The 12,057-nt window shown below is 40.0% G+C and overlaps 1 protein-coding gene across 1 annotated transcript; it reads left to right on the plus strand.

The window, feature by feature from the left end:
* Positions 1-9,463: 9,463 nt before the first annotated feature.
* LOC125005356 (myoblast determination protein 1 homolog) lies at positions 9,464-11,843 on the plus strand. The gene is made up of 3 exons (XM_047580668.1): positions 9,464-10,159; positions 10,614-10,686; positions 11,322-11,843. The coding sequence occupies exons 1-3, from the start codon at positions 9,599-9,601 to the stop codon at positions 11,516-11,518; spliced, it is 831 nt and encodes a 276-aa protein (XP_047436624.1). The 5' UTR covers positions 9,464-9,598; the 3' UTR covers positions 11,519-11,843.
* Positions 11,844-12,057: the final 214 nt, after the last annotated feature.

The following is a 12,057-nucleotide window of genomic DNA, read 5'->3' on the forward strand; positions in this document are numbered from 1 at the left end:
TGAGTAAAGGGTTAAAACTGTGCATAATTGAGGCTGCAGATGTTTGGAGTGACAGGCGGGTGTTGCTAAGTGTCTGACTCAGCAACTATAAGTATAATACAGTCGAGGGCTATGGTTCCCTGAGTAAGCACCTCAGGAAATGTATATGTTTCCTTAAAGTTGTGTGATTTCATTTGAAAGTGATCAGTTTTGGACATGTAATTACAAAATAATTCATTAAACTTGTGTGTATGTCAGTTTTTCTGTATCAGAATCAGACTTGTGGATTTTATTGAATTTTTTAAACAAGTCAAACTAGTGTATTAGTCATAGAGGCCGAAAGAAAACACAAAAAAACACAAAATCAGCTTTTGGGTCCATTTCTTTCTTCCTGTTTCTGCTTAGAAACTCGTAAAACACGTCAGCGCCGCCACCACTTCAATCAGAGCTCCTTTTGTTGGTGCGTCTTTGAAGAGGACGACAGCGACGCTCTGATTTACATCCAGTAACAAGAAGAAGAAGAAGAAGAAGAGGAGGTGGAGGAGGAGGAGGAGGAGGAGGAACATCCTGACGTCAGAGCTGCTGCTGCTGCTGCTGCTGCTGATGACAAGGACAGACCTCGCATTTATCAGGTGACGTCTGGGGACAGAGAGAAGGAGCTGGACTGGACATTTGTCTCCTCTACAGGAAGTGACCTGACGGCTTCGTCTCAGCAGGAGCAGATAGAAGCAGCAGGTTGAAGTGATTTAACCTTTGACCCCTGAGAGGAGAAAACACAGACCTGCAGAGAGTGTAGCAGCTTATTCACACTGTGTGTTATCGTACTGGACGAAGAGAAAAGAAAAAGTAATGCAGTCAATTCAATAAAGTGATAATAAAAGTGCCATTTGATGCATTTAAATAATAATAAACCTTGTTTCTGTAGCATTTCTCAGAATCCTATAACAAATCAGTGCTTAACAAAGAGAGAAAAAGAGACAAATAAGATGAGACCATATTTATTTATGGGAAAATACGAACAAAAAACAATAAAAGACAATATCAAATGTAAGAAAATATAACAGCACACACATGATAGTCAGTTTATAAAGTGTGGGCTTAGAAAATGCTAAAAATAAATCAAAGATAGCAAAAATGGTGTGTAGTTTACTCTGTTAAATGCATCGTATTTTATTTCTTTTATGTGTAAAATTGTCATTTAAAGGGAAATGTAGTCGTCACATAAATAAATACAGCAGAATAAGACTGCGATATATCACAATTATTTGAGTGTTGCACTTTAACAATAAACACAAAACTCCCCCTCACTCTGCATGTGAAACTACATGTTGTTTCCATACAACATGTAGTTCTTAGAAACCTGACACAAGTTTCTGTTGCACAACCAAGTGGAAAACTGTGATAAGTTTGAGAAACCACGTGAAGCCAGTTCCCTTTTTTTTCTTTTTTTTTATTTTTGTTATGTTACAGATGCAGAGAGGAGTCGTCACACATGAGTAATCAGAGCTCGGATCGGAGCTCGGAGCTCGGAGCAGCTGCTGCAGCGCGTCGGCCTCCACCGGACATCTCTGAGCCTCCTCTCATACTGAGAACACGGGAGTGGCCGATACCGAGTTACCAGCAGCTACAGCGGCTGCAGCAGGAACGGCTCCGCTCGGATGACTTATCTCAGCTCAGATGAGTTATTTATGAGTAAGTAGAGCTTCATGAGAGCTGACATTACGAGCTGTGACACACCGGTGCACCAGCAGGACAAAACAAACAACCTAAATTTACTACGTGACTCTTGCAAAGATATTTTCAAGGGATGTTTTGGGATCTGGAGGAGAAAAAAATGGGATGGTTCATGTTCTGACTGTGTGTCCTCAGATGCTCAATCAAAACATCACCACCTAATGAAATGAAAGGAGAAAACGTGGCTCTGCTTCAAAATACGACAGTAGAAGAAGAAGTTTTGAACCAAGATGTTTCTGTCCACGTTCTTCTACCTCCATGTTTCTCCTCACGCTCAGAGAGAATCCATCTTCAGCCTACGTCACGCTGCCTAGCAACAAGCCAGTTGTCTCCTCTCTGCACTGAAAGCAGAGGGCATGGTGATCCAATCAGCGGCTCAGCCCAGCGGGACAGTCACGGCCTTTCAGAGCGTTTAGCCGCGGCCGACCCGTCGTGTCCGGAGGTCAGTGACCTCAGCACGAAACAGGAAGTGGTAACTCACCGCCGGCCAGTGCCTGCGTCACTCAGAGAGAAGCTGTACACCTGTTTAGCTCCAGACACACAGCATCTGTTTAATGGAGCTCTGACCTCCTGTTGTATTAACATGTATGTTCACTTTCAGACAGAAAGAAACTTTTTAAGTTGTCGGCATGAAGTGCAGCATGTTCGTCCAAAAACTGGTTCCTACCTTCCACCAAAAGGCAACTTCAAGTACACAAATGAAGACGTTGCTTCTTGAAGGGCTCACTGATTCACTGCATGTAGGGATGTCCTCAGATTATTGGTTTTTGGGTTTTGACATTTAAACTAACGCGAGGTCTCTTCTCAATAAAGTGTATTTCCTGCTCATTGAAGAATCAGTCGATCGGTGGAATTTCTCAGTGGTTGAAGGGAATGTCCTTTAATTTTTCCCTTGAAAAGATAAGTTCTTTCACTAAAAATAAACTGGATAAGTTTGGGAAAATTTGGCTCCTTTTTTTTTTTTTTTTTTTTTTTTACAATTATTTGGAACCGAATGAGATACAAGTTGATTCGTAGAATAACAGACTGAAATGATTGTACCCATTGTTTATTTTATTTATTTTATTTTCCTGTCCGTTCTGTTTGCTAATGTATTGATTTATCTTGAAAATACAATAAACTGCTGTTAAAAAATAATAATAATAATAATAAGTTGTTGCTTCTTATTATCATTTGTCCTGTTGTACACACTCAAGACTTTTTTCCATGATTCTATCATCTCAACTACACAAAAGTGTAATTCTGTTATCTAAGAAGAAAATACTGACATGTGATCAACATACCGTGTGTATGAACACTTCCAGCGTTCTCTAAAATATATAATATGTATTAATATCTGTTGCTTTAAAACCAATGAACACATGCTCTATCCATGTAGTAGTTTGGAAAATCAGAAACTTCCACTTTAAAGAGTTTATTGTCACATGCACAGTATAGAAAATGTTTCGATGTCCAATGAAATTCCTTTGCCATGCACCTGGATGCCTAACAATATAAAATCTTTAAAGAAAAAAAATAATAATACCAAATATAAAATAACCATGTGAGAATGAGAATGTGAACAATGAAGTGAAATGTTAAACGGAAACTGAAAAAGTGAACAGTGCAGTAAACGTGTAGGAAGTGACCAAAGCAGCAGAAACAAAGACAGGGAGCGTAATAAAAAGTTGAAAAACATCCAGAAGAATACGGTGATTAATTTATGCATTAACCAAACAAAACAAACAAACAAAAAAAAAACATGCAGTAATTGTGATTAAAAATGTTAACCCTTTAACATCCTGCTGGCTGGTTTATGACACATGGGACTGAACCAATCAGAGCTCTGGACACGAGTCGTGTTTGAGTGAATGCTGCATGAGGCAACATGTCATTTTCTTCTGGTTTCATTGATAAAAGTTATTGTAGGATTCAACCAACACATTTACTTTCAAAACAAAAGAAAATCTTCTTATTTTTTATCCTCCAGAACAAAACCACTTAGAGAGATTCTGGTTCTTTGTGACAGAAACTTCAGAGTCTTGGCTTAAATGCATGAGCTCAGAAAGGGCCAATAACACCATTTAATTTACTTTGGTTATGTCCTAAATATGCATTTCTTTGGTTAATCTAGAGACAGGCCTATTGATAACATGATGTAGCTGCTCATTGTGACCCCTGTCATGACGCACACACACAGTTCATGGTTCTGAAACATCAGTTGGTAACAAACCACTGGAGAAATCACCTGTTAGCTCCATATTTAATGATGTTGGTGTTTATTTGCAGACGGAGTTTGTGAACTGTGAGTTCACGGCTCGAGACGAACGTGGAGAAACATTTTATTGTGCAAGAGCTCGTTGTTAAAACTGGATACGTGTGTTAGTACCAAGTCAGATGTTTTCTGTTTAATGTGACAGTTAGTTTGTTCTTTAATTAGCTCGTAGCCTTTTATTCCTCTAACTGGAAATAGTGGCTGAAGAAGAAACTCCAGCGAGAATCAAGAGGAGTGAAACACCTCATAAGCCAGACGACCGTCGGTTTGTTTTACTGTTAACAGGAGTCATAAAAGCCAGGAGGGGGTACGGTGGTGGGCGCGGGTGTTTGGAGAGTCCCTCCGAGCTCCATGGATCCATCTGGAATCCCCATCCAGGTCCAGTCCGTCCCGCTCTGCTTGTCCCAACGTGTCCCAGCGCATCGAGGCTTCATGGTTTCCTCGTTTGCTCTTAGAGCTTTGATGACGATGCCGACGACAGCTGACCGTGATGAAGATTTACAGTCTGTTTGTTTTTGCTTTTACAGACGTTAAGAACGAATCAGGACTGAAATGAGAAGTTCAGACGAACACAAGGAGCTTGAAAACGAACATTCACTCACTCACCACTTCATTAGGCACACTAGTAAAAGCAAACACATTCTGATATAACAGTACCGTGCTAAGTCTTAGCTTTGTAGCTAAAGTTGAGCTGATGAAGTAGCGGACTTTATCTCAAAGTCTTCTACCTGTTTCCTTTCAGGCAAACCTTCCCTTGGAGGCCTGAGATGGAGCAAGATATGGGAAGGAACCCTCCCGTCTGAAATATCACGAAGTACCAGAAACTGCAGTTCCTCTAATATCCACTAGAGACCGGACACAAACGTGAGTCAATCCCCATAGACCTCCATGTTAAAACTTCACAACAGAACTGAACATGTTTATTTTATCGACTGGTACAAAAAACATGTTTATGGATTCATGACGACCGAATAAGGTAAATAATATCTAGGCTCAGTGTTATGCATAACCAGAACACAGCGACTATCTCCTTTTTCCTTAGGTTTACACACTTGTGCTTTTGCTCATTGCAAAATTTAGGCAAAATATTGAGTGTAATGCTTATTTGTCTTTTTAAACACCCAGTGCCACTAAGACATACTCAGTTCTTATCATAATAGGAGTCAGTACAGAGAAAAAAATATACATCTGTGTATATATACAAGAAGATAGTCCTGCAGCCAATCAGAGCTATTTCCAGTTTAACTCTGTGGCTTTTAATGTGTGCGACTATGTTGCTGTTACTCTTCTGTCCATCACCACGTAAAGAAGGAACAAACGAAAACTGATAATCAGTTCGCAACGGAGAGACATTTAAACCAAGTTGCGGCTACAAATAATCATTGACTGTTTATACTATGGACAAACGCATAACGTGACGTCACCCACTGGATTCTGAACCTTGAAAATGAAGCCTGAAGTGGGCGGAGCCTAAAGTCGCCATGTATGATGAACTTTACCCCGCCCACATGCGGATACTCCAAATATGGACATGCGGGCTGTGTTGGGGCGGAGCTAAAGAAGCCTGGACCTGACTCTCCGCTACCTGTTAGCTCAGGCTAACACCTGTCACTCAAAGTGGGAACACCCTTAATTTTAAACCTTAATGAAAAATAAATGCATGAGTTTATACATTTCATACAGTTTGTACAGTACAGTCATGAACATTGGAATAAATGTTTGAGACCAAAATAGTTTTTTTGTACCAGGCTGTAAACATGTTTAATGATGCTGTAAAAAACATTAACATGTGGACTTTCTCTCAGACCTGGAGTTTGTGGACGTTCATTGGCTGAGACATTGCTGCTTTGAGTTTCACCCACGTCTTTAACTATTCTTGAATTAGCCGAGAGAAAGGAAGAGTCAGTCACAGTAAAGATGGCGACGCCCGGAGGCACCACGCTGAGCTTCAAAACTGCTTTTTTAAAGCAACGCTAGGAACCTGATTAACACACATGTCTAACATCACAGAGCATCACGTTTTATTTTATATATAAAGTCACAAAACATTGACGTGGACTCAGTGGATGGATGTTTCTGCCAAGTGTTTATGGAGGCATCACCTTTAGTTCTGCTTGTTTCTCTACGTGGCCGTTAGTTAGCGACTCTGAATTTGACTCATAGACTGAACTCGTGCAGTGATGGTCACTTAGAAGTTGTGAAACAGCATTTTCGCATCTAAAGATACATTTAGTTAACTGGCATGCCTCCCACGCAGCCAGCCGCTAAAATAAACAGCGTAATGGATGAAGCAAGACGGGAGGAAGCGGCGGGGAGGAGGATTTTTCTCATGCACACACATGTATGATGAGAATTTTGAGGAATTTGAGGAGGAGGGAAACTGAGAATGTGACACATTCTCCGCAAAACCGCAGAAAAACATCTCACTCTTTCTATGGCTTTAGACTTTGTGTTATGTCGTGTTGCCTTTAGGTTCTTCTGAATGTACAGTACGGGGGCAGGGTCGGGGAGGATGGGGGGGGGCTTCCAAAAATGACACCGGTGCTCACGTCAACTAGAAGGCCACTCGTCTTGGATTTCACGAGCTGCTAAATTTAACGCCCTGCTTTCCCGTAAACCTGCGAGGAGTCTGCGACGTGAGCTCCTCTGTCTGTTAACTGTGTGTCCCACGTTTACAAGACAACAAAAAACACACACAACACAACACAAATGCTTTTAAATGAACACAAGAGACGTCGTAACGTCATAACGGTCACTTATTTTCACATATTCTACTTAGATACTATTTTATATCACACTCTATTGAAATGAATTGCTTTATTTTTGTTTATTTTACTTTTTATTCAAGCATTTTACAGAACATTATACAGGACATTCCTGATCTATGATTATATATGTAATGAATAAATGACAGGCTACATAACAATATAAGTTACCAAAAATAAATAAATAACAAATAATAAATAAATAAATAAATAAATAAATAAATAAATAAAAATAAATACCAAATATGTTAAATACATAAATAAATTAAAAATAAATAAAAATAAATAAATAAAATAGGTTAAATAAATAAATAACAAATAAATAAAAATAAATAAATACCAAATAGGTTAAATACATAAATAAATTACAAATAAATAATAAATAAATACATTAATAAAAAACATAAATGAATTACAAATAAACTAAATAAATAAACAAATAAGAAATAAGTAAATAATTAAATGAGTAAATAAATGATTTTAAAATAGGTAATAAAGCCAACACGTGTCCATACATAAACATACACCCGCATACATACATATATCTAAATTAAGGCTAAAAGATAAAACATGAAAACAGAACAGGTAAATATAAAGCAGATATAAAATTCGTAAAAAGGAAAGCCAAATGAAAATGTTTTTGTGTAATTGTTTTATTTTTTTGACACAATTAAACCCGACAACATGTGTTTTCCTTGAGTTTCTGCAGTGAAGAGTTGGAATAAAACTAGTTGGGCAGAATTAACTGTGGAGTTGCTCAGATTTGATCAAAAGACAAAAACAGATGACCACCTGTTCACCTGTTTGGACAAACTGCCTTAAACTGTTGCCCAGTGACAACCGGTTCACACCCACACCCACACACACACACACACACACACACACACTCAGATCTGAGGCTGTGCGACATTACGACCTCCTCCTCAGCAGGACGTGGGACTGAAGCACCAAGCTGTGAACTCTGTGTCGTATATTAAACTTCACCTTCTTCTCTGCAGTTTCTCTGCTGCAGTTTTTCTCAGACACTTAAGTGCAGTTCTCAAATCATCCTCGACGTTTGCAACACAGCAAGTGCATTTCTCAAAACAAGTCGTACAAATAGCAAAACACCACAGATTACCAAAAACGAATATCTGCGTCAGAACATGTCAGAGACGACAGGATGACGAGTCCTTGTGTCACTGTGTTCGATGAGACAGTCAGGTCTCTTAGTCATGTTCTCGGCGTAACAGTGAACTCTGGAGGGACTTTCTGATGTAAACTAAAGTTTTGATGACAGTTATTGTAAATTGTAAGTTGGTGTAGGTGGGAGGTTGATTGCAACGTTTGCATTTATGTTTTTACTAGTAATTTGTTGACACACCGTGTCATTGTGATACAGAAAGGAAAAGACAACTACACTAGACACTACTACACAACAGACTGATTCACCTTCGCTAGAGAAAGAGCCAAAGATTCACCTGGGAGCAATTTACCAATCAAAGACAACTGCAGAATAAAAGTCGTATTGAAATGTATAGAATTATATTAGATAAATTATTACTAGTTCAACCATTTCTCACATTCTGATCAACATGAGCTACTGATGATGCAGGAAACAGCAGAGAACTGCACAGAATCACTTTTTATGTGCACAAGATTGAACAGGTAGTTTTGAGAATTTCAATTCTGATCTGAGAAATTTATGTGATGTAGCAAAGCAATAGTAAAATCTATATGATAATAAATACACTCTGTGAACTCTGTTTATTCTCTCCTTAATAGAATCTTTTCGTTGAGTTTTTCATTTGAAATCAGATACATTTGAATATATTTTATGTTTTATTACTTTAATAATTTGAATTATTTGATTTTATTTGTTTTATGTCCCTGTTGTTAATCTAAGAAAACTATCAGAGTATGAAGAGTTAAAATAATAAATATAGTAAAACCTATATTTTCAGAGATTTAAAATAAGTATATTTCTGGGTTTCAGCTTCTTATTTCTTCCTGATTCTTTCCCTGTTTCTCTCATATTAGTATGTTGCTGCATGTTCCCGATGACAGTGAATGCACCATGTGAGCAGTCTCAGACCGAGGGTCTTGATTGTGTTGATACTTGTGATATTATAAACATGATAATTATGATGATGAGTTTAAACACGAAGCTCTGATGCTGCATGTCTGTTATTCTTTACTGTGCAACACATCTTCACAGCATTTTCATTTAAGTTATTATGTCACATAACCAGCAGGTGAAAATGTTATTGTGGAGAACGCTGAGGTTTTAATCTAGAGTTAAACTGCACAACTGTAAATTATTAATTGTAAAAAGTCTCCCTTGTATCGTGATGCTGATATTTTGACCTTTGATGATGCTACATGAACACATTTCTCTTGGGCCTCATTAGAAAGTCAGAGGAAGCTTGTTCATTAGATCATTAGATCTCGAACACATGTGTTAAGTCACTCTGCGAGGAGCACATCGTTTTCTAACGTGAGCCTCGGCACACAGGGAATGATTTGTAAAGATGGACTTGATTGCTTTTTTATTGCTTCCTTTCTGTCGCCCAGTGTCACCTCAGCGACCTCACACTACACACACACACACACACACACACACACACACACACACACACACACACACACACACACACACACACTCCCCTCCAGTCATTGGTCACTCGTACCCCGGCCACTCCTCCACTCTGGCCAAGATATAAAGACCGTCTGAGTCAAGACAGCTGAAGTTACACAGACTGGCCCTTTAAACACACTCAGCTCTTCAGGCTCCTGTAGTGGAGCTTTTCCTACTAAACTTTATGACATCAGAGGGACTTTTGAAGACTTTTCTTTCCTTTTAATCTTATTTTTTTGTAGAGAACTGATGGATCTCTCAGACTTCTCCTTCCCTCTCTCTTCGGTCGATGACCTTTATGACTTCAGCACCAGTGACCTGAACTTCTTCGATGACCTGGACGCTCGGCTGACGCAGGCCGGCCTGCTCAAGTCCGAGGACCATCCCCACCACCACCACCACCACCACCACCACCATGTCCACCACGTCCCCAACGCACAAGACGAGGAGGAGGACCAGCACGTGCGGGCCCCTGGGGGCCTCCACCAGGCGGGCCACTGCCTCCTGTGGGCCTGCAAGGCCTGCAAGAGGAAGACGACCCACTCGGACAGGAGGAAAGCGGCGACCATGCGGGAGAGGCGGCGGCTCAGCAAAGTCAACGACGCCTTTGAGACCCTGAAACGCTGCACGGCGTCCAACCCCAACCAGCGGCTGCCCAAAGTGGACATCCTGAGGAACGCCATCAGCTACATCGAGTCCCTGCAGGCGCTGCTGAGGACCGGCCAGGACGACAGCTTCTACCCGCCGCTCGAACACTTCAGCGGGGACTCGGACGCCTCCAGCCCCGGCTCCAACTGCTCCGACGCCATGGTGAGTCGTGACATGTAAAGAATGTGTTGGGGACATTTATTCTGGGCTGCGGTGATTCCATTTCTATGGATCCAATCGTCAACTGCGTAAATCATTTGAACCTCCAGTCCTATACGTTGTGCCACTAAACAAAGCTTTACTTTTAAAAATAGGTTTGAAAACTGTTTCAAATTTGTGCACGTATGCATTTATTTGCTAAAATTGCAAATTTATGCATTTTGTTTTTAGAAATTATCTGCAGATTGGAGGAGATCAACATCTAAAACTCAGATAGACTTTGCATTACTAAATATTTTAACAGACTAAGGACTAAAATAACAACTACAAGGAACAAACTCTGCAGGACGAGTATTGAGTCTTATATTTAATGTAATTATCTGAAAAAGATAAAAGATTATCAGATTTTTGTTTTCTTTCCTGTTTGACTCATGTTTTTTTTTTCCTGTATTTCCAGATGGATTTCATCTCTCCATGTTCAACCAAAAGTGAAAACAGCGACACCTCTTACTGCAGCCAAACAGCAGACGGTGAGAGTTCCAGTCCTCTCTTCAGTAAATTTAAACTTGACTAGTTTTCACATTAATTAAACTGGTTTTAAGTTCAGTTTTACCGAACACACAACTATCTACACGACTCTCCAACAGTGCACCACACGGTGCCTTTCCTGACTGAATCTGACCCTATTTCATACATGTTTTTTTGCTTCTAGTTGGCTAATGATGGCGTGACAGATAACAAACATGGCGCCACTGTTTGTGCCCTTTTACATGCATGCACCCATGCAACACCCATATGGAAGAAATATACATATTCTTATGGCAGCTATAATGTGCATAATGGTCAGATTTGATGATATACAGGCTAATAATAAAATGTTTAAAGGTTGAATTGTGTGCACAATGCCTCCTGTAATGGGAATCAGTAGCATTTTGTCACCAGGTTAGCTATTTAAAGAGGTGTAAACCCAGTCTGCCACACTTTGATTTTATCCAAATGACCAAATGGAGTCATTTACTAAAAGTCAGTTACTAAAACCATTGTAGAATATAAACTCTTGGTAGAGTTATAGAGTTGCCGAATGGGTTCGTCCTCATCTCTGCGTGAATTCAGTGCTATCTGGGTGTTTTCTGATGAAAAATATTTCCCTTTTCCCTGTCTACAGATCACAGCAGCAGCAAAAAATCACTCATTTCCAGTTTGGACTGTTTGTCCAGCATCGTAGAGCGGATCAGCACAGACCCGGCCGTGGCCCCCCCAGGAGACAGCGTGGTCCCCCGGGGCCCCGGATCACCTCACAACACCCCTGCTCCTGCTTCCACCTCGGCTCCTGAGCCCAGCAGCATCTACGAGCCGCTCTGAGCCAGACGGAGCTGCGGACTCATTTTTTCCTCCAGTTTTAAGGAGGACGGTTTCCGTTGCTGAAGTAACTTTTCTCCTGAGGTCCACTCCCTTCAGTTTTCAGCGTCATGGATGAACTGAAGACGTTGGATGAATCCCAGCAGAGTAATAATAGAAAGGACATTTTCCATTTGAATTCCTGCTGATAATAACTGAGGACCATTTCTGTAATAAAGAGTCGTAACAGGTTCACATTCAAAGAGGTGCTGAGATCGTCGTGTAATATGTTTCTACGTTATTTATGAGCTCATGAATTTTAATAAAGATATATTTTATTTTATATTAAGACTTCTCCCGTTAGTTTATTATCTGTCTCTTTAAACTGAAACCTATATTCCATGAATGTCTGCTGACTCACCTCTGACGAATCATCACCTTCGCCAAAAATATTGTTAACACACCCAAGAGTTATTGAGCAACATCCATTTCCAGTTAAGTTTTGTCAGAAGTTAGAAGCTGACAGCTAGTTTATTTGGTTATACACCAACACAACCCAATAA

The sequence above is a fragment of the Mugil cephalus genome, chromosome 3, assembly GCF_022458985.1.
Source record: "Mugil cephalus isolate CIBA_MC_2020 chromosome 3, CIBA_Mcephalus_1.1, whole genome shotgun sequence".
Taxonomy (NCBI): domain Eukaryota; kingdom Metazoa; phylum Chordata; class Actinopteri; order Mugiliformes; family Mugilidae; genus Mugil; species Mugil cephalus.

Coding starts and splice junctions, on each gene's coding strand:
- LOC125005356 (XM_047580668.1), top strand. CDS start 9,599: ATGGATCTCTCAGACTTCTCCTTCCCTCTCTCTTCGGTCGATGACCTT. Junction 10,160..10,613: donor CCAACTGCTCCGACGCCATG/GTGAGTCGTGAC, acceptor CTGTATTTCCAG/ATGGATTTCATCTCTCCATG. Junction 10,687..11,321: donor CTGCAGCCAAACAGCAGACG/GTGAGAGTTCCA, acceptor CCCTGTCTACAG/ATCACAGCAGCAGCAAAAAA.